This window comes from Psammomys obesus, unplaced genomic scaffold (assembly GCF_907164565.1).
Source record: "Psammomys obesus unplaced genomic scaffold, mPsaObe1.curated_primary_1811, whole genome shotgun sequence".
Taxonomy (NCBI): Eukaryota; Metazoa; Chordata; class Mammalia; order Rodentia; family Muridae; genus Psammomys; species Psammomys obesus.
Genome location: NW_026585587.1, coordinates 4,823,591 through 4,847,427, shown reverse-complemented (window position 1 = coordinate 4,847,427; position 23,837 = coordinate 4,823,591). Strand labels below are relative to the sequence as shown.

The following is a 23,837-nucleotide window of genomic DNA, read 5'->3' as shown; positions in this document are numbered from 1 at the left end:
CACACACACACACACACACACACACACACACACACACACACACACACCCTGTAGATAAATAAATGCAGGGAGAACAAAACCAGACAAACAACTGCAAAGTTACAAATACCCTGGGTGGACACACCCTTCCATTAGGCTAGGCATTAATTATTGACTCCTCTAAAATCAATAACTAAATACACTTAAATATAGCCCGTAAGATCTCCCCTTATCTTTTTGCTGTTGTTGTTTGTTTGTTTTTGAGACAGGGTTTCTCTGTATAGCCTTGGCTGTACTGGACTCACTTTGTAAACCAGGCTGGCCTCGAAGTCACAAAAATCCACTTGCCTCTGCTTCCTTGAGTGCTGGGATTAAAGGTGTGCACACCACACTGGGCTTACATCCCCTTATCTTTATATGTTTGCTACATCTATCTATGTTTATTATTGCATAAATATTAGTGCATAAATATATGAGTTTGGAGGTATACATTTATTTTCACCATGTATGATATCCCATTTCTTAAATAAACATCAATTTCCTGCTGGGACTGAATGTAGTTTTGGGAAAGAATCTGCAAAGCTGCACTGATCACTCAGACGCAGTGTTTTGTTTTGTTTGTTTCTTTGAGACATGGTTTCTCTGTATAGCCCTAACTGCTGTCCTGAAACTCACCCTGTGGACCAGGCTTGCCTCAAACTCACAGAGATCCACCTTCCTCTTTCTCCTGCACGCTGGGATCACAGGTGTGCGCCACCACTGCTGGCTTCAGACGCTGTGTTTTAGAAGCATGTCTGAAATCATGACCAGTACTAGAGAAGGAGCACATCTCAGCTCTCCCTCAGCGGAGATTCCCAGCATTCCTCACACAGACACTGCCAAAGCCCCTTACCCGTTTCCTTCACGTCTACTCTTTACTGCCCCAGCTTGTTGGCACACTCACTGTGGCTCCCATTGTGTTACTGTCATGTCCAAGCCTGTTGGGAAGGACCAAACACAACATATTTGTAATCTGGGCCTTGTTAATCTCCCAAATCCTGGGCACACTACTCTGCTAATTCCCCTCGGCTCATCCTTTCCTTTCACTGTCCTCAGCCAAAGAAAATGTGGAGACCCGCCAAACACAGCACTCTCTCTCCTTGCGCTCGGGGCTGTTCTAACATCCTTCATCTTTATCCTCATCTCCTTTCTTGACTGCACTTGTCCTATCTCAGCTTAGATATCAGTTCCCCCTGGGAGTTTCACAACTTTCCCTGGACACTGCACTCCACTGCTAAGGGCAGGCTTAACCCTGTCAGGGTTTCCTTTGCTAGACTGCCCCTGCTAGTTACTTAGCTCTCTCAGCTGAACACAACAACCTGAAAGACAGGTTCACAGCAGTAGAAGAGTGCATGGTGTATAAAACTCAATAAATACCTGCTGACTCTGTGGTCCTCTGTGGTTCTATAAATGAACGTAATAACGGCATTTATAAAGTTCAGACTCTCTGTTATGTAAAGCATTACCACTGTGCCTTATTTAAGAGGTAAGATGGAGAGATGGCTCAGCGGTTAAGAATACTGGCTGCTCTTCTAGAGGTCCTGAGTTCGATTCCCAGAAAACACCTGGCGGTTCAAAGGATCTGATGCCGTCTTCTGGCATGCAGAGGTACATGCTGACAGAGCACTCTTACATTAAAAAAAAAGAAAAATAAATTAATTAACTAATTTTTAAAAAGGTTCTAGCCGGTGGTGGTGGTGCACCTTTAAAGTGCTGACCTTTAATGTCAGCACTTGGGAGGTGGAGGCAGGCGGATCTCTGAGTTTAAGGCCAGCCTGGTCTACAGAAGAGTTCCAGGATGGCCAAGGCTACACAGGAAAACCCTGTCTTGGAAAACCGAAGGGGGAGGCATATTTTTAGGGTAGGCAGAACAATTCCACAAATCTATACATGACCTTATGTTACAAAGAGAACTAAGGCAGCAGATAGACCTATGGCTGTTCATCAGTTGTCTCTGACTAGGAAGGTTATGCTAGATTACCTTGTGGGACCTGTGGGACCATGGGGGCCCTTAAATACAGATGAGGTAGGCAGCACAGTTAAAGTAGTATGTGAGGACTTGACAAGCCTTTCCTGGCTGTTAAGATGGATGGTGTGTTGGCGCATGCCTTTAATCTCAGCATTTGGCAGGCAAAGGCAGGTGGATCTCTGTGAGTTCAAGGATAGGCTGGTTTACAGAGTGAGTTCCAGGACATCCAGGGCTAAACCAGAGGAACCCTGTCTCGATAAAACAAAAACAAATACCCAAACAAACAACAACCAACCAAACAAACAAACAAAAACATGGAGGAAGGGAGCCACACACTGGGTGAAGCTGGAAAGACAGAGAAACTGACTCCCCCTTGGAGTCTTTAGGAAGGATATAATTGACTGATAACCTCATTTCAGCCTGGAGAGCAAGGGAGACTCCTGATCTATAGAACCACGTGACAGGTAGTGTGTGCTGGGGAGATGGTACTAATGGTTAAAGTGACTGTCACACAAGCATGAGGACCCGAGTTTGCACACCGAATCCATGTGACTCCACGTGAATTCAGAAGCCAGTCAGAAAAGTTTGTCTTGTGGTCAAAGTCAGACTTGTAGGATGCAATTGGAAGATCTTATTTTATGGTGTCAGCACTTGCTATTTTGTATATCAGTAACACGCCAATGGGCACCTTCTACCTAACTCTAAATGTAGGAAGAAGCCCTAGGTGCAAGTCTCTGTACCTCCAAAACCAACAAACAAACTAAACAAAACAACAACAAAACAGGACTAAGGAGAAGTGTGGGGAAAAGAGCTAAGGCAGCTAGGACAGACTCACAGCTAGGTTCATTTCTTCATTGTGAACTCTCTAAGACACGTGACCCAGGAGAACACTGCGACACAGTAAGCATGAGAACTCGTAAGCACTTGCTCTTAGGCTGCTCTGCGCACAGGACATGGCCCTCAGCACAATGCTGACAGACAACAGTATCAGCTTCCTCATAAAGAAGCAGAGACGAGGAAGGAACTGAGTTCCTCACCTCTAGCAGCAGGCAGAGGAGAGCTTCAAATCCAGAGCTCTCCTGACTCTGCCAGCTGACTCCAGGCTGCATATCCATTTTCAGGTTTCGTCTTCTTCCAGCTTCCAGCCCTCCTTGTCTTAAACCAGCTGGATACATGGCAAAGGGCAGGAGTGCAATGGAAATAGGGTGCCGAAGGAGGGGGGTCAGGTAAGGAGAGTCTCCCTGGCTGTCTCCACGGGCTGACTGCCTCTGGTTCCGGCTGAATCCTGAGCTGTTTTGTCTCATGCTTAGATACCATGGTGACTAGAGCCGAGCAAACAGCAAATGTTGTTATGGCAGTCTTCAGACACCTAATCTGAACTTGTCTGTTAAGTCATACAAAATGTATGAGCCATTGATTGGCAGGGGCCGAGGAACAGGAGGAATTGGGAGTGACTGCTAATGGGGTCACAGGTTCTTTTACAGGGGATCCAGCACTCATGGCTGCACAGGTCTGTGGCTATAGTAAAACCACTGTGCTGCAGACTTTCAAAGGCAAACTTTGTGGTGTGTCAATTATATCTCTGTCTTAACAACTTGCTATTATAAAGAAGCCAGCCATTAACAAATGTCGGCAAAGAGACAGAGAAACGGTAACTCGCCCATATTTTAGCAGGGATACAAACTGATGGAGCCGCATTGGAAAACAGTTCACCAGTTAAACATAGTGCTACCTGACATGAAAAACCATCTCCCATTGAGGAAGGAGAGAAATGAAAACATGTTCTTAGAGGCATTATTGACAATAGCCAAAAAATATAATAACCAACATGCTCACCAATATAAACACAAATACTTGAGAGCTGTGGTTCATCCATGAAATGGGAATTTCTTGGCCATAAAAAGAAAGAGAGTGTAAATATATTACAGCATGAATGAACCAAAAAAAAAAAAAAGTGTTACATGAAAGAAATCAGCCAAAAAAAACCCCAACCAACCAACCAACCAAACAACAACAACAATAAAAAACCCCTACTATATGATTCCACTGATAATAAAATGTCCAGAGAGGACAAATCTATAAAGAAAAAAAATTATAACTGCCCACAGTGGGATGGCTCTAGGAAAATGACTGGGGTTTATCAGGGTTTATTGTGTTTTGAGATGTCCAGCTCTGGAACTTACTATATTGCCAAGGTTGGCAATTCTATAATTCCAGTTCCCAAATGCTGGGATTATAGGTGTGAGCCACTCCCAGATAGGTTTCAGTTCTTAAAGAGAGCAGCACTATCAGACTGGAGAGGCAGAGTCAATGTGCCTTGAAGAATAACACAATAAATCAATTTAATAATATGGCACTGGGTATATCATATGCTTACCATCAGATCTTCCATGAAGAATGCATTCACACCCCGTAAAAAAATTCTATCTGTTAATATTGAAACCAGATGCCTTACTCAACACTGTACATATATACTGTCCACATACAGAGTGAGGCAGAAAGATCCTATACAAAGTGTCCTAGCACAGACCGTCACATGTCAGAAACCAGAGCCCTGGTGAAGGAGAAGGAAAGTTTAAGGGTAGAGGACAACGATGTGACCTATAAAGGGAGCAGCCCAAATATGTTATAGTTCATCTACAAGATTGTGACACGCAGAGACAAATCCGATGGCAGAACCACAGCTGGACCTACAGAGCAACACTAAAAGAACGGCAAGTAGAAACATTTATTTTTGCTTAAAGAGAGCAAAGATAATTTGAATGCCTTACCTGGAGCTATGTTCTTAGGAGTGTCTTTTTTAGCTCTTGGATTTCTTTTTCCAGGTAGTTTTCTGTCCTGTCCCAAGGGAAGTTGATCATCTTGGGGACCTTCACTTGGAGTGTTTTCTGAGGTCTCACTGGGGGCTACCTCACAGCCGGACAGGCAGCTTTCGTTATTGTTGAGACTGTCCTGTTCAAACACTGGGGCTCTTCCCATGGCACTGTCACTGGTGGTCAGCCCCGCAGGCCTGTCTCCATCCAGCTGATTTTCATTTTCATCTGAGACAGAAGGCAAATGTGTTACTGTCCTTTCCACGCTGTCGGCTGGGTGACATCCATCTTGTGGTTCTATCTGTAGACTGTATGTAGGAGTGTCGCTGTCATCCATTAGCGCATCTTTTGTGGAACTGTTTAAAGTTTCATCAGAGTCCTTCCATGGCTACAAAGACAAACGAATAAAGGCTACTTCATTCTCTCACCTCTGGAGACACATATGATTTACAGTTCCCCACTCCATTCTTCCCTCTCCTTTACCTGCGGCCTCACCCATATCTCACCCAGCTCTCCATCAGCGTGATGGCTCACTTTTCTGTGTGGGATGCTCCGCTAAGCCTGAGTGTGAAGGCTGTTTGCACACTGTGCTCCCTAGGTGCTCAGGGCAGTTCTGAGTATTCATCAGACTGGGGTGCTGACTTGAGGAAAGAAATCCCTGGCTATGGAAATTACCTGCTGAAAACAATCACTCATGGTATCCATGGACACTTGCCAGAAAAGCAAGAGCCAGCAGCGGAAGTATTTCTTTGACTGAACAGCAGCAACATTTACAAGTAAAAGCACTGGAAGCTTATTATTTATTTATCTATTTTCTAGAAAGGCCCATGGGGGCGGGAATTCACAGCATGTATTTAGTCTCTGGTTTCACTGCACCTTCTACTTTCTAAAGACAAGCACTAAGCACGGGGCGGGGGCAGGAGCAGGGGAGCTGCCAGCAAAATCATTTTAAACAAGCACATTTGAAAAGGAGAGGGTGGTGATAATTAACTCTAGGCTACTTAATGCAGAGCTTTAAAGGACAATGTTAACATTTTAAATACCTACAAAAGTGCCCATAGGTCCCACATACTTGGGTGGTTTAGGTAGGAGAACCTTGGGGCCTGATATCAGCCTAGACCAGACAGCAGTCCTCGAAAACACAAGCCAAACAGATCTAGAAAAGATCAAAAACCCTTTATCAGCCTTTTTTTTTTTTTAAATCATATCATTCAAGAGTGATAGTACTTAAAAAAAAATCTACAAATGGTAAGTAGGAATTCTTATTCTTAAAAAAAAAAGGAAATAGGGGCTGGAGATACTTCTGAGGTTAAGCACACTCTCTGGTCTTGCCGAGGACCCAGGTTCAGTTCCTAGCACCTAGGTGGTAGCTCACAAGTATCTGTATCTCCAGTTCCAGGAGATCCAGCGCTCTCTCCCAGCCTCCGCAGGCACACACGCAGTAACATCCACGTGGCACAGTATCCACTCAGGCAACTCATATAAAAGAAAAATAATAATAATAAAATCTTAAAAAAAACCAAAAAGCATGTAAATAAAGTTTCTCTTTAAAACACATAAACAAAGGCTGGGGATGTAGCTCAGTTGATAGAGTGTTTGCCTACAATGCAAGAAGCTCTGGGCTCAATCCCTAGTACCATACAAATTGGACATAGTAGCACATGGCTGCCATCCCAGTACCTGGGAGACAGAGGGATGCAAATCAAAAATGTGATGTCCTTCTCACCTGTGTGGCAAGTCAGAAGCCAGATTTCAATACATGAAACCCTATCTCAAAATCTATATACACACAAATATATTACACACACATAGATCACTTACATATATAACGAGACTACAATATTAACCTATCAAATATATTATGTATATATTATACAAGTACATTATATATTATATATGCAATATACATACTACATAATATTATATAGAATATATTATAAATATTATATTATAGATAATATATAATATATGTGCAATATTATATATATTTGAGACATAGTTGCAACTGAGATGTATTATTTTATGCAGAAGGGATTCTTAGAAAAACATGAAGGTATGTCTAAATCTGGCTGGTATCATTTTCCTAAAACATGCACAGTATATTACTGAATCTATTTCTACTGGTTGGCTTTCTCCTTCTACCATGTGGGTTCTGGCTATTGAACTCAGGCAACTGGGCTTGGCAGCAAGAGCTTTTACTTACTCATCACTCAGCTCCTAACTTTCTTGAATTTTCCTTTGAGACAGGATTTTGCCAAGTAGCTCAGGCAGACCTCAAATCTGCTATGTAGCTATGGCTGGCCTTGTACTCATGACTTTAATGCTAGCCTTCTGGTATGCTACTACAACTGGCAAAAGGCCATTGTGGTACTTAGTTACCAGGACAGGCGAAGCACTTTGTCCACAGAGCAAATGCTTAATACATGTTACTTTCCACGCAGACTGAGTCACAGTATGTTACACACTCGTGGGTGACTCAAGACCACTCCCCCCTTACTGTAGATTCAGAAACAGCTATTCCAAACATTCTAGAAATGGCCAGGCTCTGGATGATAAACAATGCTAACCAGCGTCATTACAGGATACCGAGGTATCAATTACAATGGAGAATTTTCATGCAGTCCCTGTGGTACTTATATGTCTCCTCTGAGTATCCTGTTTCAGGTGACTAAGATATTTACAAATCAGTGGTTGGCACTACTTGCTAAGGGCTGGGGAGAGAGCTCAGTGGGCAAACTGTTGGCCTTTCAAACCCAAGGACACGATTTGATCACCACAACCCATATTTAAAAACCGGCATGCTGTTGGGTGTGGTGGCACACGCCTTTAATCCCAGCACTTGGGAGGCAGAGGCAGGCAGGTCTCTGAGTGTAGGGCAAGCCAGGACTTTATAGTGAGAACTTGTTTCAAAACAATAACCAACCAGCAAAGGCGCATGTGGGTGCATGTGCTTGTAATTCCCATTGCTGGGAGGCAGAAGCGGGCAGACCACCCGGGCTCACTGGCCAGCTCAACCAGCTCATTTAATGAGTACATGTATGCATATATGTAAAGGTGCACAGCTCCTAAGAAACACACCTGAAATCTGGTCTTCACACTCACATGTGATCACACAAACACACACACACAAGACTCCCAGGAGAGCTGGGCATGATGTACACACCTGTGATCCCAACATGAGAAAGACAGAGGCAGGAGGATCAGCACTTGAGGGAGAGCCCAGCTACACGGACCCTGTTTCAAAAACAAACATCTGAAGCTTTGTCACACATCAGATCCCCGAGCTAAAAGTACTCATACAACAGACTCAATTCTTATAACCACCCAGCAGATAGTTACGTCGCATCCTGTTACACTGTTGAAGAAGCAGAGTTAGAATGACATTTAGACCAGGTACAGGCAAAGCCAGACTCTTAACCATTGTGTTCTGTGGACAAAGGAACTGAAAAAAAAAATTCACTTGGTGTCCCTGCCCGCCACCCACCCTAAGACAGAGACATGTGTCCAACTACCAACTAATAAACGGCTTCCCTGGAGCCCTCTGCCGTCTGTGGAGCGCCTTTCTGGGTGGTCTTGGGGTAGGCCCGCACATCTGCATGAAGTAGCCATTCCCAGGAACATAAGCACTCCTCTTTTGGGCCTCAAGACAACTTGCCTCCTACTCTCCTGTGATGATACGATTAGTTTAGCTTTCAAAAGCGTGCAAATGTTTTCTATCGTTGGCTCTCTTGCTCCTTCCATGGTTTTATTTTTGCTGGACACCTAACAATGCACCAAGGCTGGGCTCAAAATTCTGCTTGCCCCAGTTCGCCTGGCTGACTTCTGTCCTTAGAAGCGCTCTCTGAAGCCCTGAGCCCATCAGTCGGAGTCCTCCCCACGTAGTGTTCTGAATGATTTCACATGTGTTTTCACGCTTAGGCTCCCTGAATGCCCACAGTCTGCTCCTGCACCCTGCTTGTCAGTCTTTCCCGGCTCCCACGGCTCTTAGACGCTTGGCTTTTTATGAAAGGGGAATGAGATGCTGATTCCCATCTGCAGCCTGACCCTGTTCTGAAGGCTACAGGGACCTGATGTACAGGGCTTGGCCCTGGTCTGCATTTTTAATGCCTTGTACCTAGAACACTTTAGTTTATCAAACAATGGGATAAACTTTTTATGGAATTTTAATCATTAGCAAACTCTGCCAGCTTTGGAGTTAAAAGTAAAATGTCCTATTTCTCTCTTTTCCTGTCAGTAATGGGAAGAAAGGTCTGAGGAGGTCTGATTTAACAATGGTTCAAAGCCTGTGAAACTGATGGTTCAAAAACACTGCAACTGATGTGGGGTGTCATTAGCACACGTGAGTTTCTGTCCAAACTTACTTTATCTACATAATATGGATATTCTGTTAGAGCCCTATGTCTAGACCAATCTCCCCAGAGCAGCAGCAGTCACTACTGCAACACAGACACTGACAGATTTTGCCCTTTAAAAACATGACAGTGAGTCTCCCCAAGATTCCAGACTCTTGTGGCAAAAATAGCATTCCAAATATGTACATGGTGTGAGTCCTCTGACACGCTGACTCTCCAGCTGAGAAATTTCAAGCAAATATAGTGAAGGAAGGCCTATATAAAACACAGAAGCCCAGAAAACCTCACGGAGAAATATCAAACAAACATACATTCTAAATTAACAGTCTAAAAAATAAATCTTTATTTTGTTAAAAGCATAAACTTAACCACATATAAAATTTTAATTAAATTTCTTACATTTAAATGTACTGATATTAAACATAAGATATTATGAAAGTGAAAAGCAATATACAGAATAATTAGGTATATACTGGTGACTAGAAATACTTGAGACTGTGAACATTGTATTTCTTTAATTCACTCAAACCAGACCAAACTACTTTAACTTTCACACACTAAGTTTCTTTATAGAATAAAGTCTGACTCCTGAGGTTTTAATTTGTCCATTTAAAGTCAGGTCAGAAGTTACAGATGTCGAGCCAAGGTTTGCCCAACCTCACCAACTCGAAACTGAGGAAGAATTTCTCCTCATCCACATTTTCTACTATGGTCATTCACACATTCACACTCACTCTAGCACCTTCTCACCAGAGACACCCCAACACACACACACATACGCACAAACACACACACATACCTGAAAGCCTCAAGCCACACTCTAAATAAAGTTAACCCTAGTTCAAGAGGTGGAACAGCTGAAATAAAAGTGATTGACAGGAAGTGAACCTGAAAAAAAAAAAAAAACACAGATAGAGGAAATTTGGTGAACAGATAAAGAAATGCATAGGAAGGAAAAAGGATGGACATTCAATTTGGAGTGTTTTTAAGACATCGGGGAGAAAGAGAAGGGGCTTTTCCCTTCTAGGATGTCCTCTGAGTAGGAACATCAGCTGGGTGCCTTCTCTGCCTCTCTGAGCTAGCAGGTTTTCACCCAGCACGTGGTTTCTGAGCCTTCTTTGGGAAAGTTGAATATTTGGGATTTTTGTTTCTTAAAACATCAATGCCTCTAAAAATGAGATTCTCATAGCCTTTGTTCATTGCTGGTGGGAGTAAAAATGGGTGCAACAACTTTGGAAATCACAATGAGGTTTCACAAAAAAAACTAAAAACAAACTAGGTATCATGGTATATGCTTAGGATCCCAGCACTTAGTAGGGAGGAGCATAAAAAGCAGATGTTCAGGTTATCCTTGGCTACACAGCAAGACTGAGGTCAGCCTAGGCTACTTAACACCCGATCTCAAACAACAACAAAAACGCACTTAAAAACAGAGGACCAAATGACCTACCTATATGTCTCCTGAGTGTATACTTCAAGGACACTAAGATCTACCAGAGTGATATTGTGCACGTGTGTTTATTGCTACAGTACTCATAACAGCTAAGAAAATGAACCAGCCCAGCAGTCCATCAACAGATGGATGGACAAGAAAAATGTGGCACACATATGTAGTGAGAATTTTATAATTCTGGTTTCTTTAAAAAACACAGAAATGTTATGAGAATATGTTTTCATTTTAATACCAGCTGTGGGGATATGGGACTGCTTAGAAGCAGGTGACTATGATTTGCCTCATGCTCTAGCAGAGGCATTGTTTTGCCAGCTGCAGACAGTTCCTGCGAGTGTATGATGTTTTGAATTCTGGGAACTTTTCAGGGGATATATAAATGCTAGGGCCCCAAGAGACGTGTTGCTGTGGCTGTTGTTGGCTGAATGCTGTTGGTTGTGGTTTGTCAAGGAGTGGTGTACAAAGAAACCAGAAGAAATTAGATATCCTGATGGCAAAGATCCAACTTGCTCCAAGGATCAACACCCCTAATCAGTAGGAAGTAGTCTAACAATAACTCTGCCCCCTTTCCCCTCCATCCTTTTTTCCCCCCTATCTAGTATTAGGGGGTTAATAAGGATGGAGAAGGTGGAGAAAGAAAACAGAACCCCCAAAAGTAGCAAACACCAGCTACGCACATACACAATAGAATTTAAAAAAATAAAATGAAATCATGACATTTGCAGAAAAGTGGATAGAACTGGAAATTATGTTAAGTTAAAGCAGGGTCAGAAAGACAAGTACTATACTACGTGTTTTCTCTCATACTCGGGTCCTAGATGTTAGTGTGTGGAGGCCAGAAATTGACGCTAGGAGTTTTCCAGTTGCTTTCCACTTGCTTTTTAAGTCACTGAACCCACAGCTCATTGATTTGGCTAGGCTGGCTGTTCAGCAAGCGCCAGGGATCCACCTGACCCCATCTCCCCAGTGCTCAGATTACGGGGGTGGGCTACCACCCTCAGCTTCTTACAGATGTTCTGGGAATTCAAACTCGGGTCATCACGCTCGAGCAGCAAGCATGTAAACAAATGGGCCATTGTGCCAGTCCCAATTTCAATGTGTGTGTGTGTGTGTGTGTGTGTATGTGTGTGTTGGGTCATGAAACCAGAAGGAGGTCCATGAGAAGAAAAAAATATATATTATGGTGGTGGTGGGAATACCAGTATGCGCATGATGTGAATGCAGAGGAGGGGTTACCGTGGAAAGAAAAACTGGTGATAGTTAAGGGATACAGGGGAGGGGCATGGAAAAGAATGATCAATAAGAACAATGTATAAAAATGTATAATAATGAAATCTATTGTCATGGATGCTAATTTTTAGAAATGAGAAAAATATGCAATCTTCATAAGTTCTATATACTAATGCTTATCAGTCCTTTCCCCTTTAAATGTAGCTAAGATGCTCTTTCACTGACCATTTCAACCATGCCAGTAACCACATAGGGCTCCTGAGGAAGGGAAGTGTGAACTCACATAATTGATTGTCCACTGGATGTTGTCCATACATGTCAACACAATGGCAGCATGAGTCAGAGAACACAGCCAGTTCACCAGCACGATCTAAGCAGCAGATCATCTCTAATGAGTGCAGCGGTAAAGTACGTGTCAAGTGGCACAAGTGACAGGAACTGAAATGTTCACTTTACAAAACTAAATTAAAATGGAAATCAATTCAGTAACTGGAAGCCTTAAGGATATGTGGAACACTGTGTTTAAATGTTTTACATCTGTAAATTTTATGAAATCAAAATACAGATTAAGCACTGGACATGGCGGTACATGCCTACAATCCTAGCACCAGGAGGCAGAGGCAGCAAGAGGATCGCAACCTGAAGCCAGCCTGGGAGAGCTGGAGACCAGCCTCGGTAACACAGTGAGACCCTATGTTAAAACAAGGCCAGCGAGATAGCTCAGTGAGCTAGGGCACCTGCTGCCAAGCTCACAAGCTTGCCAGACGCTAGATAAATGTAACTTTAAAAAGCTTATTAGCTGAGCTTGGTGGTTCACACCTGTAAACCTGGCACTTAAGAGGCTGGGGCACAAGGATTATTGTAAGGCCTAAGCTGGGTACATACAGAGTGCTAAGCTAGCCAGTCCTAAACAAGACCCTGTGTTTCCTCCAACATGTATCAAAAAGGGGAGAGGCTTTTCCTAGTGTAGTTTCTAGAAACAACATTACATATATGGCTTGTGCTATAATATATATGTGTGTGTATATATATGTAGGTATATGTGTATTTATATATGTGTGTGTGTCAGGGTTTCTCTCCATAGCCTTGGCTGTCCTGGACTCACTTTGTAGACTGGGCTGGCCTTGAACTCATAGAGATCCGCCTGCATCTAACTCCTTGAGTACTGGGATCACAGGCGTGCGCCACCATGCTATATTTCTCCTGGTCCATGCTGCTCTGTGACATTGCCCTGACAGTGTCATAGTCATTGTTCATGGTGATTCATTACATGCTAATTCATTCTTGCTAATATAAGTTATGCTACCGGCATTTCTTCACACAGACATTATAATTAGTGTAACAAGACAATGTATATACTTGTTGACAGAAATAGATGCTATACGCCTTTAATACTAATTTCTACTACTTGTTTATCTTCAGAATGTCACCCTCAGCATGATGCCACCCCAACTCCCTTTTGGTACTTCCTCATGCCTAAAAGTCAAAACATTTTGGGCACATCATAAACATTGTGTATTAAAAACAAAAGCAGGAGGAAAAAAAACAACAACAGAAACAGACTCAAAGACTGTGCATATGCTGAAGAAATGGGTGGCCTGTTGGGAGGAGAGGACCTTGGGAATTATCTGGAAAGTATAAAGTAGCCCTGGTGGAGAACTGCCGCAGTCTTACTTGGGTGCTGTCACGTAAATCCGCAGTGTCCGTTCTATTCCATGGTATGCATACTGCCTAGAGATGGATTCCACCATAAATTCAGTGTCCATTCTACTCCATGGTATATACACTGTCTTCAAATCGGTCTCACAGTGCAGTTCAGTTACAAAGTGGTAGCTAAACAGAGCTTTGCACCTAACCTTGTACAGGAGAAACTATTAATGGGAATGCCAGAGCTTTGTAGGATAGGACAAAGTGATGTCTTCAGTCTGTCAACACCAACTTTCATTTATACCGTATTCTGCAAAACTTAGGTCATTCTTTTTCCTACTCTATGTGGACAACTGGATGTCATCTCTAAACTCTTGACTCTGCTTTGTTTCATGCTTAAAAAAGGAAGGATGGATGGATACAGTTCACTGTTAATGCACACGCTAATCTCTCTAAGGCCTTGGGTTTGTTTGCTTTCCAGAAACCTTCACTCCTCAAAGATGGCTATATATAATTTTTTAAAATCTGTGTGAATCTCAAAAATGTTACTATCGATCTTTTGTGGCTTCGCACTCTTTAGAACACTTGTATTCTAAAATGTCACCTTTTGTTTGTCGGGTCCCAAAGAAACCCCATCAAGTCTCACTGGGTACCCGTGACTCCTCCCGGCACTCTTCAGCCTGCGCCCCACCCTAAACCTCTCCAGCTCAGGTTCTGGGCTTCCTTTCCCTTCCCCCAGACTTCTCATTCCTATATAACCCAGCCATTTTGGCTACTTGCTTCTCTTGGCCTCCTTGGTTCGAGGCTCCTCTCTTGGTTCACTCTTGACCTCCTTTCCCCTCTCTCTTCTCTTCCTCTCTAGCTCTCTCCGGTGGCCCCCATCCTCCCATGACCCTGTTCAATTTGGCCTCTGGCTAAATTCTCCCTCATTTCTACAATAACCCCTTTTCAACCATACCTAGGAGTGGTCATGTCCTCATTTTCCTTCATTGTCAATATCTATTCCAAACTTCATCTTAGTTCCTAGGAATGTGGAGTTTGCCTAACACAGATGACCCTATGGAAGACCAACACCTGACTTTACAGACTTCAGAAACATGGCTCTAAAGAGCTCTGATGATATCTCATTCCTGCAGGTCTTAGAGTCCGCCTAACTTTAGCACTTTGTTCTAATTTAGTTCGCACGGTCATTATCATTTATTTGTCCGCTACTGTGACCAAAGTAAAACAGGTATCACTGTCCAGTTGACTGGGTCGGGTCTGCTAGAGGAAAATCTGCACATTTCCTTCTGGAATCCTATTGTCTGCCTTTCCTTATCCTGAAAAACAATGATGCAATGTGGCCTCTGAATGGGGAACATGTTGGTCCGGCCCCAAATCCAGGAGAATGCCTGCTGTGAAATGCACACAATCGGGGTGTTACACCTAGTACTTTTTGTAACCAAAAGCTTGTACCTGGCCGACATTAAAGACTTACTATGAGGACACAAACAAAGCAAAGTAATTCTTCCACATGGCAGCTGAACTCTGACCCCGGAAGTTGAGTGCTTTGACTGAGCTCCCAGATGCTAAAGTACTCAATTGTAACTGTCTCCTATGATCAAGATGCATTTACTTAATGAGGGAGGAGACATGCTGACCTTAACAGTTCACACTGCACTCTAAAACTGATGAGGTTTATACTTCAATAGGAAATACATTGTAAGCAGTATTTACAAGCTCTGTTCTAATCTTTCTTCTTTGCTACAAAGAACAATGTGATTAACAGCAGGCAAATTCCCTAGGAGCCACAGGAGGCTTCTTGTGTGAGACAGTAGACTCTGTTTTAAATCTTTTTTATTTTTTAAAATTACGTTTAGTGTGTGTACAGCTTGTGGAGATCAGAAGGCAATTTGTGAGTATCCATTCAGTTCTCTCCTTTCACCCTGTGAATCCCCAGGAGGAGCTCAGACAGTCAGACTTGGTGGCACATGCCTTTACCTGCTAGCCCAAGAATATCTGATTTTGTCACACAGAGTTAGAAGGGGAGGAAGAGAAAGAGAAGGAAGAGGGGAAGGAGGTAGAGAGAAGAAAAAAAGAAAAAAAAAAAGAGGAGACAGGTATGACACACTCAGGAAGAATTCGAAGCCAGCCTGGGCTTCAGGGCAGCGGAGGGAAAATAAATATAGAAGCCAACAGAATGAAAGATTTCGTGCAGAAAACAGAGCATAATGCCAAAGAATGCATGTGTAAGAATGAATGATCCAGGAGCTACCAAATATTCATGACATTACAGGGTAATCATCAATTATTCATGAAGGGATTGAAATTCATGAGGAGTCATCCTCCCAGTGGTGACATCCATTTCTGGACCTCTGAGCCCTTTGCCCAAGAAGCAGATGAAACAGATGAAAGCCCATCTGCTCACCATGCCATATGGCAGGAAACCGCGCCAGCCAGATGTACCTGGCCTTCTCGAACATGGCCCATGAATATGAATCCTGAACCTTCCTTCTTGTCCATCCCTAGCTCTGGCCAGAACCAGAAAACATTAACATGGTAGAGAGAGGCGAGAACACGGGTGTTCCTCCCACAGTACATGTACCAATACCCTAAGGAAAAGGAGCGGCAAGAGAAGAAAAGAAAAAAAAAAAAGCAAACCGAAAAGGTGAGCAAGCAGGACGTGCATAGCATGAATGGCCAATGGGGGAGTAAGAATGCTGGAGGGAAGTTCAGTTGCAAGAATTATAAACTGATGTAGGCCTAGATCACAAGAATGAATTCATTGATATTATTTTTGTTTACATATACATGTGTCTCTGTGTGAATGTGTGCCACACGTGTGCAGGTACCTAAGGAGACCAGACAAGGATGTCAAAGTGACAGAAACTGGAACTATAGGTGGTTGTGAGCCACTCTACTTGGGTCCTGGGAACCAACCTCAAATCCTCTGAAGCCTCTATTTTTTTAATTTTTTTTTTTTTTTTTTGCATAGCTAGGGTAGGAACCTAGGGACTCACAGACACTGCAGTTGTAATGGTTATTTTTAATTATCACCCTGACACAAGACAGTCTCAATCAAGGACTGTCTCATCGGGTGACTAGGAGGCATGTCTGTAGGAGATTGTCCCACTGTGAGTGTGGGTGGCATCATTTCATGGGAGGGGTCCTGGACCACACAGAGTAGAACTGAGCATGCGTTCGTGCATTTACTCTCTCTCGGCTCTTGACTGTGGATGTGCCCAGCTGCTTCCGTTCCTACCTTGACTTCCCTGTAGCGATGGACTATCACCTGGAATTATAAACCACACAAACTCTGTCCTCTTAGTTGCTTTTTGCCAGTGTATTTTATCACAGCAACAGGAAGGGATGGACATACTTTCACATGCATGCATCATATACATACAAACAGTAATACATAATTTTTATAAAGTTACTTCTTTCAGGTATTTTCATCACGGCAGAAAGAAAAGTAACCAACAAATATGTCAAGAATGAAACAGATCCCAGAGGACCTGGGCTGGGTTAACCTGAAAGCCTCCTCCATGAGGACTAAGTTTCATGGTACGAGAGGCCCCATGGCACAATAACCGGAAGGGTCAATAGTGGCATGCAGACCTTGTTGGCAACCAGCAGCTATTTAATCAGTGTTAAGGCTTGCTCAACAAGAGGAAAATCATACTCAGTACTGGAAACCTTAACTACCTGGGGCCAGTGAAGTCCTGGATCTCGGAGGAGTACCTGCAACCACCACTCTGCTATACAATATAACCCCTAACTACATTCTAAGAATTTATCCTCACACCCATGGATGAATGCAGCTCTCACGCCTCATCAAAAAAGTGTCTCTTTGCAATAGAGACCATTAGAGAAAACCAAAACCAGTCAAAATTCAGAGACAAAAGATCATGCAGTGCCCAGTGCCCAATGGATACATCTACTAGACTTGAGAACATTATAGAAGAGGAGGCGGAAAGACAGTAGCATCCAGAGGAACAGAGGTTTGCAAGAAAATTGTGTCTCCTAGAACCATGTGTTGGGGGATGGTCTTGTGCACTGGTTTTAGATGTTGATTTCCGTGCCCTGAGCTCTGGTTGCCACCCTGCCACGGACATTGTGATATATGTTGAACCATCTCCTGTTTCCATGGGATGTGAGGAATGCTCCTCAATTATCCTTTATTGGTTAATAAAGATGCTGAAACCTGTGACTAAGCAGAAGAGATGTAGATGTTGTTTGGGTTCCTGGGCTTGGAGTCAAAATACCCCTGGAGGAGAGGGAGCAGAAGGTGAAGACAGACAAGAGAGAGAAGAGATGGAGGAAGGAGCTTGGTTACTGGACAGGATGGACTAGGAGCATGAGGTCAGGGAAAGTACACCATGAGGACAGACTGATGGGCAGAAGCCACCCAGGAGTCATCAGATTGGCGAGTGATTAAGTGTAGTGGGATCAGAGTAGCTCACTATCTGCCCAGCATAGTGTCTGCAGCTTAATAATAAATCATAGTCTTTCTGTGTCAATCATTAGAGACTTAGCTGGTTAAAGAAGACTGTTGACATTAATTTCCAATATTAATTAATGCATAAAGAATAATTAATTCTTTCTACAAATTTGAGAGAGACTACATCCATGAAGTCTCATCAACATGGCTATCTAAATGAGACCTGGGCTACACCAATGGACATGCTAACATGAAGGGGAAAAGCTCACGGGACTTCAACAGTAAACAAGGAAGTACAAGCAACCTGGCAATACTGAGAGCAAGAGAAACGGCCTTCCCCAGAGAAGAGGCTCCCAACTGGTTGACCAATACCATGTGGTGAGCTCTGAGATCATATACATACAGGTAACATCACACGGACCAAGCAGGTTTGTATTTATGTAATTAGGATGTGGTGTGTGTATGTGCACACAACCACTGAGAAAAAGAGGCCATTAATTTAAGAAAAATAATAAGGAGGGTACATGAGAGGTGTTGGAGAAAAGAAAGGGAAGGGGGTGTGATATATTATAGTTTCAAAATAAAAAATGTGTAAAAATTTGACAGATTAATCTAAAATAGAAATTTTGTATTAGTGGCAATGCATAAAAGTATTTGGTTTAATTAGTTTTACAAATGGTAAATCCATGCAGAGAATGATTTACACTTGGAAATAGATGTTTGTGGTTTATTGTCATGGTTTCTCAATTTCTAGATAAATATTATTGTTATATATTTTACTGAGGTATAAATTTAAAAGACAGGTTATACTGTGGCAGTTGTCTTTGATATATATCATAGTTCATGATAATCATTAAAAATATAAATCATACATCAGAAGCCTATGATTCATAACAACGATTGTATGTTTATATATGCAAATATACTATTAAAGAGAATGAAAGTTTAAAAAATGAAATCTACAAATAGGCCTCAAAAATAACAAAAAGTTATTTTCAAAAATTAAAGGAAAGCATCAATAAAAAGAACTGGTAATGTTATATCTCACTTAAATTTAGAAGTTTGGTACAGTTTATAAATGAGCATTCTCAGTCCTATTCGGGTGTGGTGGAACAGGCCTTTAATCCTTGAGCTTGGAAGGCAGAGGCAGGTGAATCTCTGAGTTCAAGTGAGTTCCAGGATGCTTGGAACTACACAGAGAAATGCTGCCACAAGCAAACAATTAAATATAAAAAATAAACAAGAATTTCAGTGGAGCCAGAATGGTTGTGCACATCTTTAATCCCAGCACTTGGGAGGCAGAGGCAGGTGGCTAGCCACTTAAGTCTGCACAACAAATTCCAGGCCAGGCAGGGCTAACTATAGAGTAAGACTGTCTCAAAAACAAGGAAAGGGAAAGGGAAAACTGACAGACAGACTCACTCCATAACTCATAGACACCAGAAGTGACATTTCACAACGAGAAACCAGGAGTAGAGATGGGTCTGTGTGAGGCAAAGCTCCAGTTCTGGAGGTTCCCTAGAGTCACAGGCAGGTTCCCTGCTTGCCAGCTATGGACGCTTAGTCACATTAGCTCAGTTCTGAGTCTCCGTGTCTTTGTTGTAAGAATGGAGTCAGACAACACACGGGAAATGGGTATAGCAGCCAGTAAAGACAAAACAGTAGGCACACTCTTGTAAGTAGTCCTGGCTGTCGGGGCAGTCGTAAAACCCTGCTATGCCCAAAAGGTCCAATGCCTGACCCAATATGTTTCTTGCTGTGCATTCTAAGTAGACATTTAGTTTTGTCTTTACTTATCTTAGGACTCCATGTGCTTTCGGGTCTTCCTGTTTACAGTTTATCAATCCTAAAAATACCAAGTATTTCTGTGAATCTCTTGCCATTCTCACTGTTCTCCTTTGTCAGTCATCGCCTGTCAGATGTATGTTTTATACTGTATTAAAATATCTTATGGTCATTTGTGAAGTTGTTAATTTTCTAGTGGTAGCAAGATGCTTGGCATTTTAAAGGTATGTTATACTTATTGCTATTATTTAAAAACAAGATTTTTCTTGGAGAAGAGGTGACTTACAAGCTTATGGAGAACACCCAGAATCAAGACCCAACCAAGGAAGATAAAGAAATATCTGATAGGAGAGGGAAAGGAGAAAGAACAAAAGTTGAGCAGAGATCTCAAAGCCACAGGATAAATGCACATTTTTGTATGACATCAAGATACTAACTCCACACTGAAATAAGCAGATGTTATATAGCAGAGCATAAAAACACCCAATAACTTAAGTTCAAATGATTGACTGTACAGAAGCAAGTGACTATGGACTCTACAGTGAAGGGTAGTCACAATACTGAGTGTGAGGATAACACCAAAAATGTTAAAGGACTTACTCTGTACTGTGCTCATAGTACCTCGTTTATTTTCACAGCAATCCCAAGGCAACTATTACTGTTAACAATGCCATGCCCTAGATAAGGAAACTGAAGCATACTGTCCCAGAAGCAGGCCTTAAACACAGCGGAACTCAGCAGCCTGTAATATGTCTGAATGCAAAACTCCGTAACAAGGTAGGCTGTGGGCCTACCTTGGAGAGTTTGGACAAGCTAAGGGAAGCAGGAAAGGAAACTGACACTATTAACCTCAGTAAAGTCTGGCATAACGTGAGGCCCAGCTCACACAGAGACGGCACGGAGGCGTCTTCGGAGGCCTGTTTCTGAATGGAGGAAGCAGTGCACGGTGGGATCCAGCGCGCTGTCTCAGCGCTGCTTCTTTCTTGCTGTGGGGCTTCTTTCAAGTTATTTCATGCATGTGCTGCTATTATTGCCCAACTGGAACTGGAGCTTTTATGGCAACGGAAAATGTCTTTTGCAATCCTAACCACAACACAGCCCAGAGCACATAAAAGGTACTAAATGCACGCTTGTCCAATTGAACTATAACACTAAAATTTCACTTTCACTGCCTCTTGCCTAAGGACACAAGTTGTAAAAAACAAAAACATTACATAAGATGGTATTTTAGACTTACTTAACAAACCCACAAATATTATCTGGTGGGAAACAGAGAGACAAGGGAAACTTGAAAACAGCTTATTTCTGACCCTGAAAAGTTAAATATGATCTGGGTAAGGCAGCAAATTCCCAAAAGGACATGTGAATTAGTTGTTTTTAAAGTGAATTAAATTAATGGACTCATTCTTCTTTCTGACACCATAATGTGAGAAAATTTTTAATTACAAATGTCTGTGCTACGCACATTGAAATAATTCCCATACAATTGCAAAAAAAAAAATACAAAGTAACTGCTTTAGGTTATATTGTAAATAGAAAGACAAATGGAATTAAGCCAGGGCCAACTTTAACCTAACCTAAACTTTCCATTTGGTTACTTCTCCATTTTTACTTGAAACATTCACCCTGCCCCATTCTTGACTGTTTTTCCACTACATAGAAAAGCATCCTACGTAATTTCACACCCAGGACAAAAGCAAAGTGAGAGTCTATGAAACTAAGTGGTGTAAAACTGGTTCCACACAAGCAAAGTTAAATAAAATGAGTAAAATAAGCGTTACAAACAGGATGCCTCTGACATTTTATAGGTAAACATTGAAAATAGTGTGATGCCCTGTGATACAGAGTAAAAATGGAGACACACTTGAACAATTCGGAAAGTAAGGCATAAAACAGCGGGCTAGAGAGACAATAGTATCATTATGACTGATTCTGAAGAATTTTTAACCTAAAATTAGCTCAAAACCAGATCCAAGCTGGGCACCATGGTGTAGCCTAAGATCTCACCACTTGGGAGGCAAAGGCAGAGGAAGATCCTGAGTTCAAGGTCAATCTGGGCCACGAAGAGAATTCCAAGAGTGAATCCTGGTCTCAAAAGTAACAAAATTAACAAAATTAGAAACTGAGGAAGGGAGGGAAAAGAAGGGAGGGAGGCAGAGAGGGAGTAAGGGAGGGAGGAGAAAGGAAAAACATAAAGGAAAACAATTCTGAGGAGTTGTGGGGTTCAACCAAAGGGTGGGTTATATACATAGTAAGACCCTGTTGAGGAAGAAGAGGAGGAGGAGGAGCAAATAGCTTAGCCCAATGGTAGATATCTTGGCCTTGCATGTGCAAAGTCCTAGGTTCTATCCTCAGTAATACACACACACACACACACACACACACACACACACACACACACACACCCCAGGAAAATAGAAAGAACACATTTTGAAGATATTTGGCCACAAAGGTATTTTCTCCTGAATGATTTCCTCAGGGTATGTTCTTTCCCTTATCATGACTGATGATATCTACCTTAAAAATCTTCCTAAAAGCTATATAACTTGGCAGCATTCCATCAAATTTTAAAACGGGGAGGGCAAAATAAATCCTAATAACATAAAAACCTAATTCAATCACTGAAACTTAAAAAAAAAAAAATACAGCATGTTGGACCAAGACTACCAAATGTTTCCACACTGCTGCTCCCACGAATTTGAAAGGCCAAGTTTCCATGGATTGCTGTAAAGGAAAATTAACCCTTTATCAAGCATTCCCTGAGCGCTCTCTACCAGGCTCGCTGTAGAACACGGTGGGGAAGGGAGGCTGGTAAGGCAAAAGGACAAACGAAGACAGGACTGTAGCTGGAATCCTGGCACGTCCTACTTCAAGACACAGACACGTGCGTACAAACACCAGCAGGAAAAAAAAAAAAAAAAAAAAAAAGCTGTGCCAGAGGCACAACTTAACTTTGCCCCATGTTTATAAACAGATGTGTCGGCTTCAGCACTGCACTGAAATGCCACATCAGAGTGTGGGTTCGTGAATCTTGAACCTGAATGAACTTAGGTTATTTTCTCTCAGCTTTCACCGAAATAAAAGTACAGAATTTTTTTAAAAATTCACTCTTCAACCCACTTTAGAACATTTTCATCCCTAAAAACAAACCCCTCACATCCAGCTACTGGTCACTTCCTACTCCCCAGTTCCCCCACAGTCTTCCGCAAGCACTGAAACCACTACTCTCCATCGTGAGGCAAAAAGAACTGGCATAGGTTCAAGGGTACCCAGGGCTGCGGTGAGTTCCAGGCTAACCTAGGGCTACAGGGTGAGCCCCTGCCTGAGAAGAACAAACAAAACTCCACCAATCTGCCTGTCCCACAGATCTGCCTGCTCCAGACACGTCACATAAACGGAATCCTAATGTGTGTTGGCACACCTTTAATCCCAGCCCTCGGATGGTAGAGGCAGGCGATCTTGGTGAGTTCAAGACCTGCCTGGTTTAGATAGGGAGTTCCAAGACTACATAGAGAGACCCTGCCTCGAAAAAAAGCAAAACTTAAAAACATAAGTAAGCAAATACATAGACAGGATCACGCAATACACAGTCTTTTGTGGTTGACTATTTTCACCTATTATGGTGCTGCCACGGTTCATCTATGCTGTAACCCACTTTATTTGTGCAGTCGACTCCTAACCCGATCATCACAGCATAACAAACTGACCAATAAGGCAATCAAACGTGAACATATTACCTTTTATTCCCAGGATTCCACCCAGGGTAACGCTGTGACAGCTATTTGTGTATAAGTTTTCATTTGAACCCCGTTCAGGCGTTTGTTTGGTTTAAGGCAGGGTCTCACAGTTTCCACTCTGGCCTTGAAACTGCTGTGTAACCAAGCTCCTTTGTCTCTAGCTGGCAATAGCAGTACAGGTGGGTGTGTCACCAAGTGGATTAGTTTTTCAGTGTAGCCCAGGAGTGAAACTGCAAGGCTGCAGGCTACTTTCGTTTAACTGATTAAGGAGTCTCCACAGAGTATTCCACTGGGGTCAACAAAGAGGCCACACTCCCACCAGTGATATAGGAAAATTTGGATTTCTGTATGACGTCTGTAGCTTCAACTTTTATTTATTTATTTATTTATTTATTTATTTATTTATTTATTTATTT

At 42.4% G+C, this 23,837-nt stretch overlaps 1 protein-coding gene across 3 annotated transcripts in view; it reads right to left on the bottom strand.

The window, feature by feature from the left end:
• Nucleotides 1-23,837, bottom strand: part of Cnst (consortin, connexin sorting protein) — a 78,581-nt gene that overhangs the window by 43,006 nt on the left and 11,738 nt on the right. For 2 of the 3 annotated variants that reach the window (XM_055608904.1, XM_055608921.1), the window contains exon 2: nt 4,759-5,188. In XM_055608904.1, the coding sequence (XP_055464879.1) occupies nt 4,759-5,137 (379 nt within the window). In that variant the 5' untranslated portion in view covers nt 5,138-5,188. Of the gene's footprint in view, nt 1-4,758; nt 5,189-5,872; nt 5,957-23,837 lie in introns of all 3 variants that reach the window. The other variant, XM_055608913.1, reaches the window with a different exon arrangement.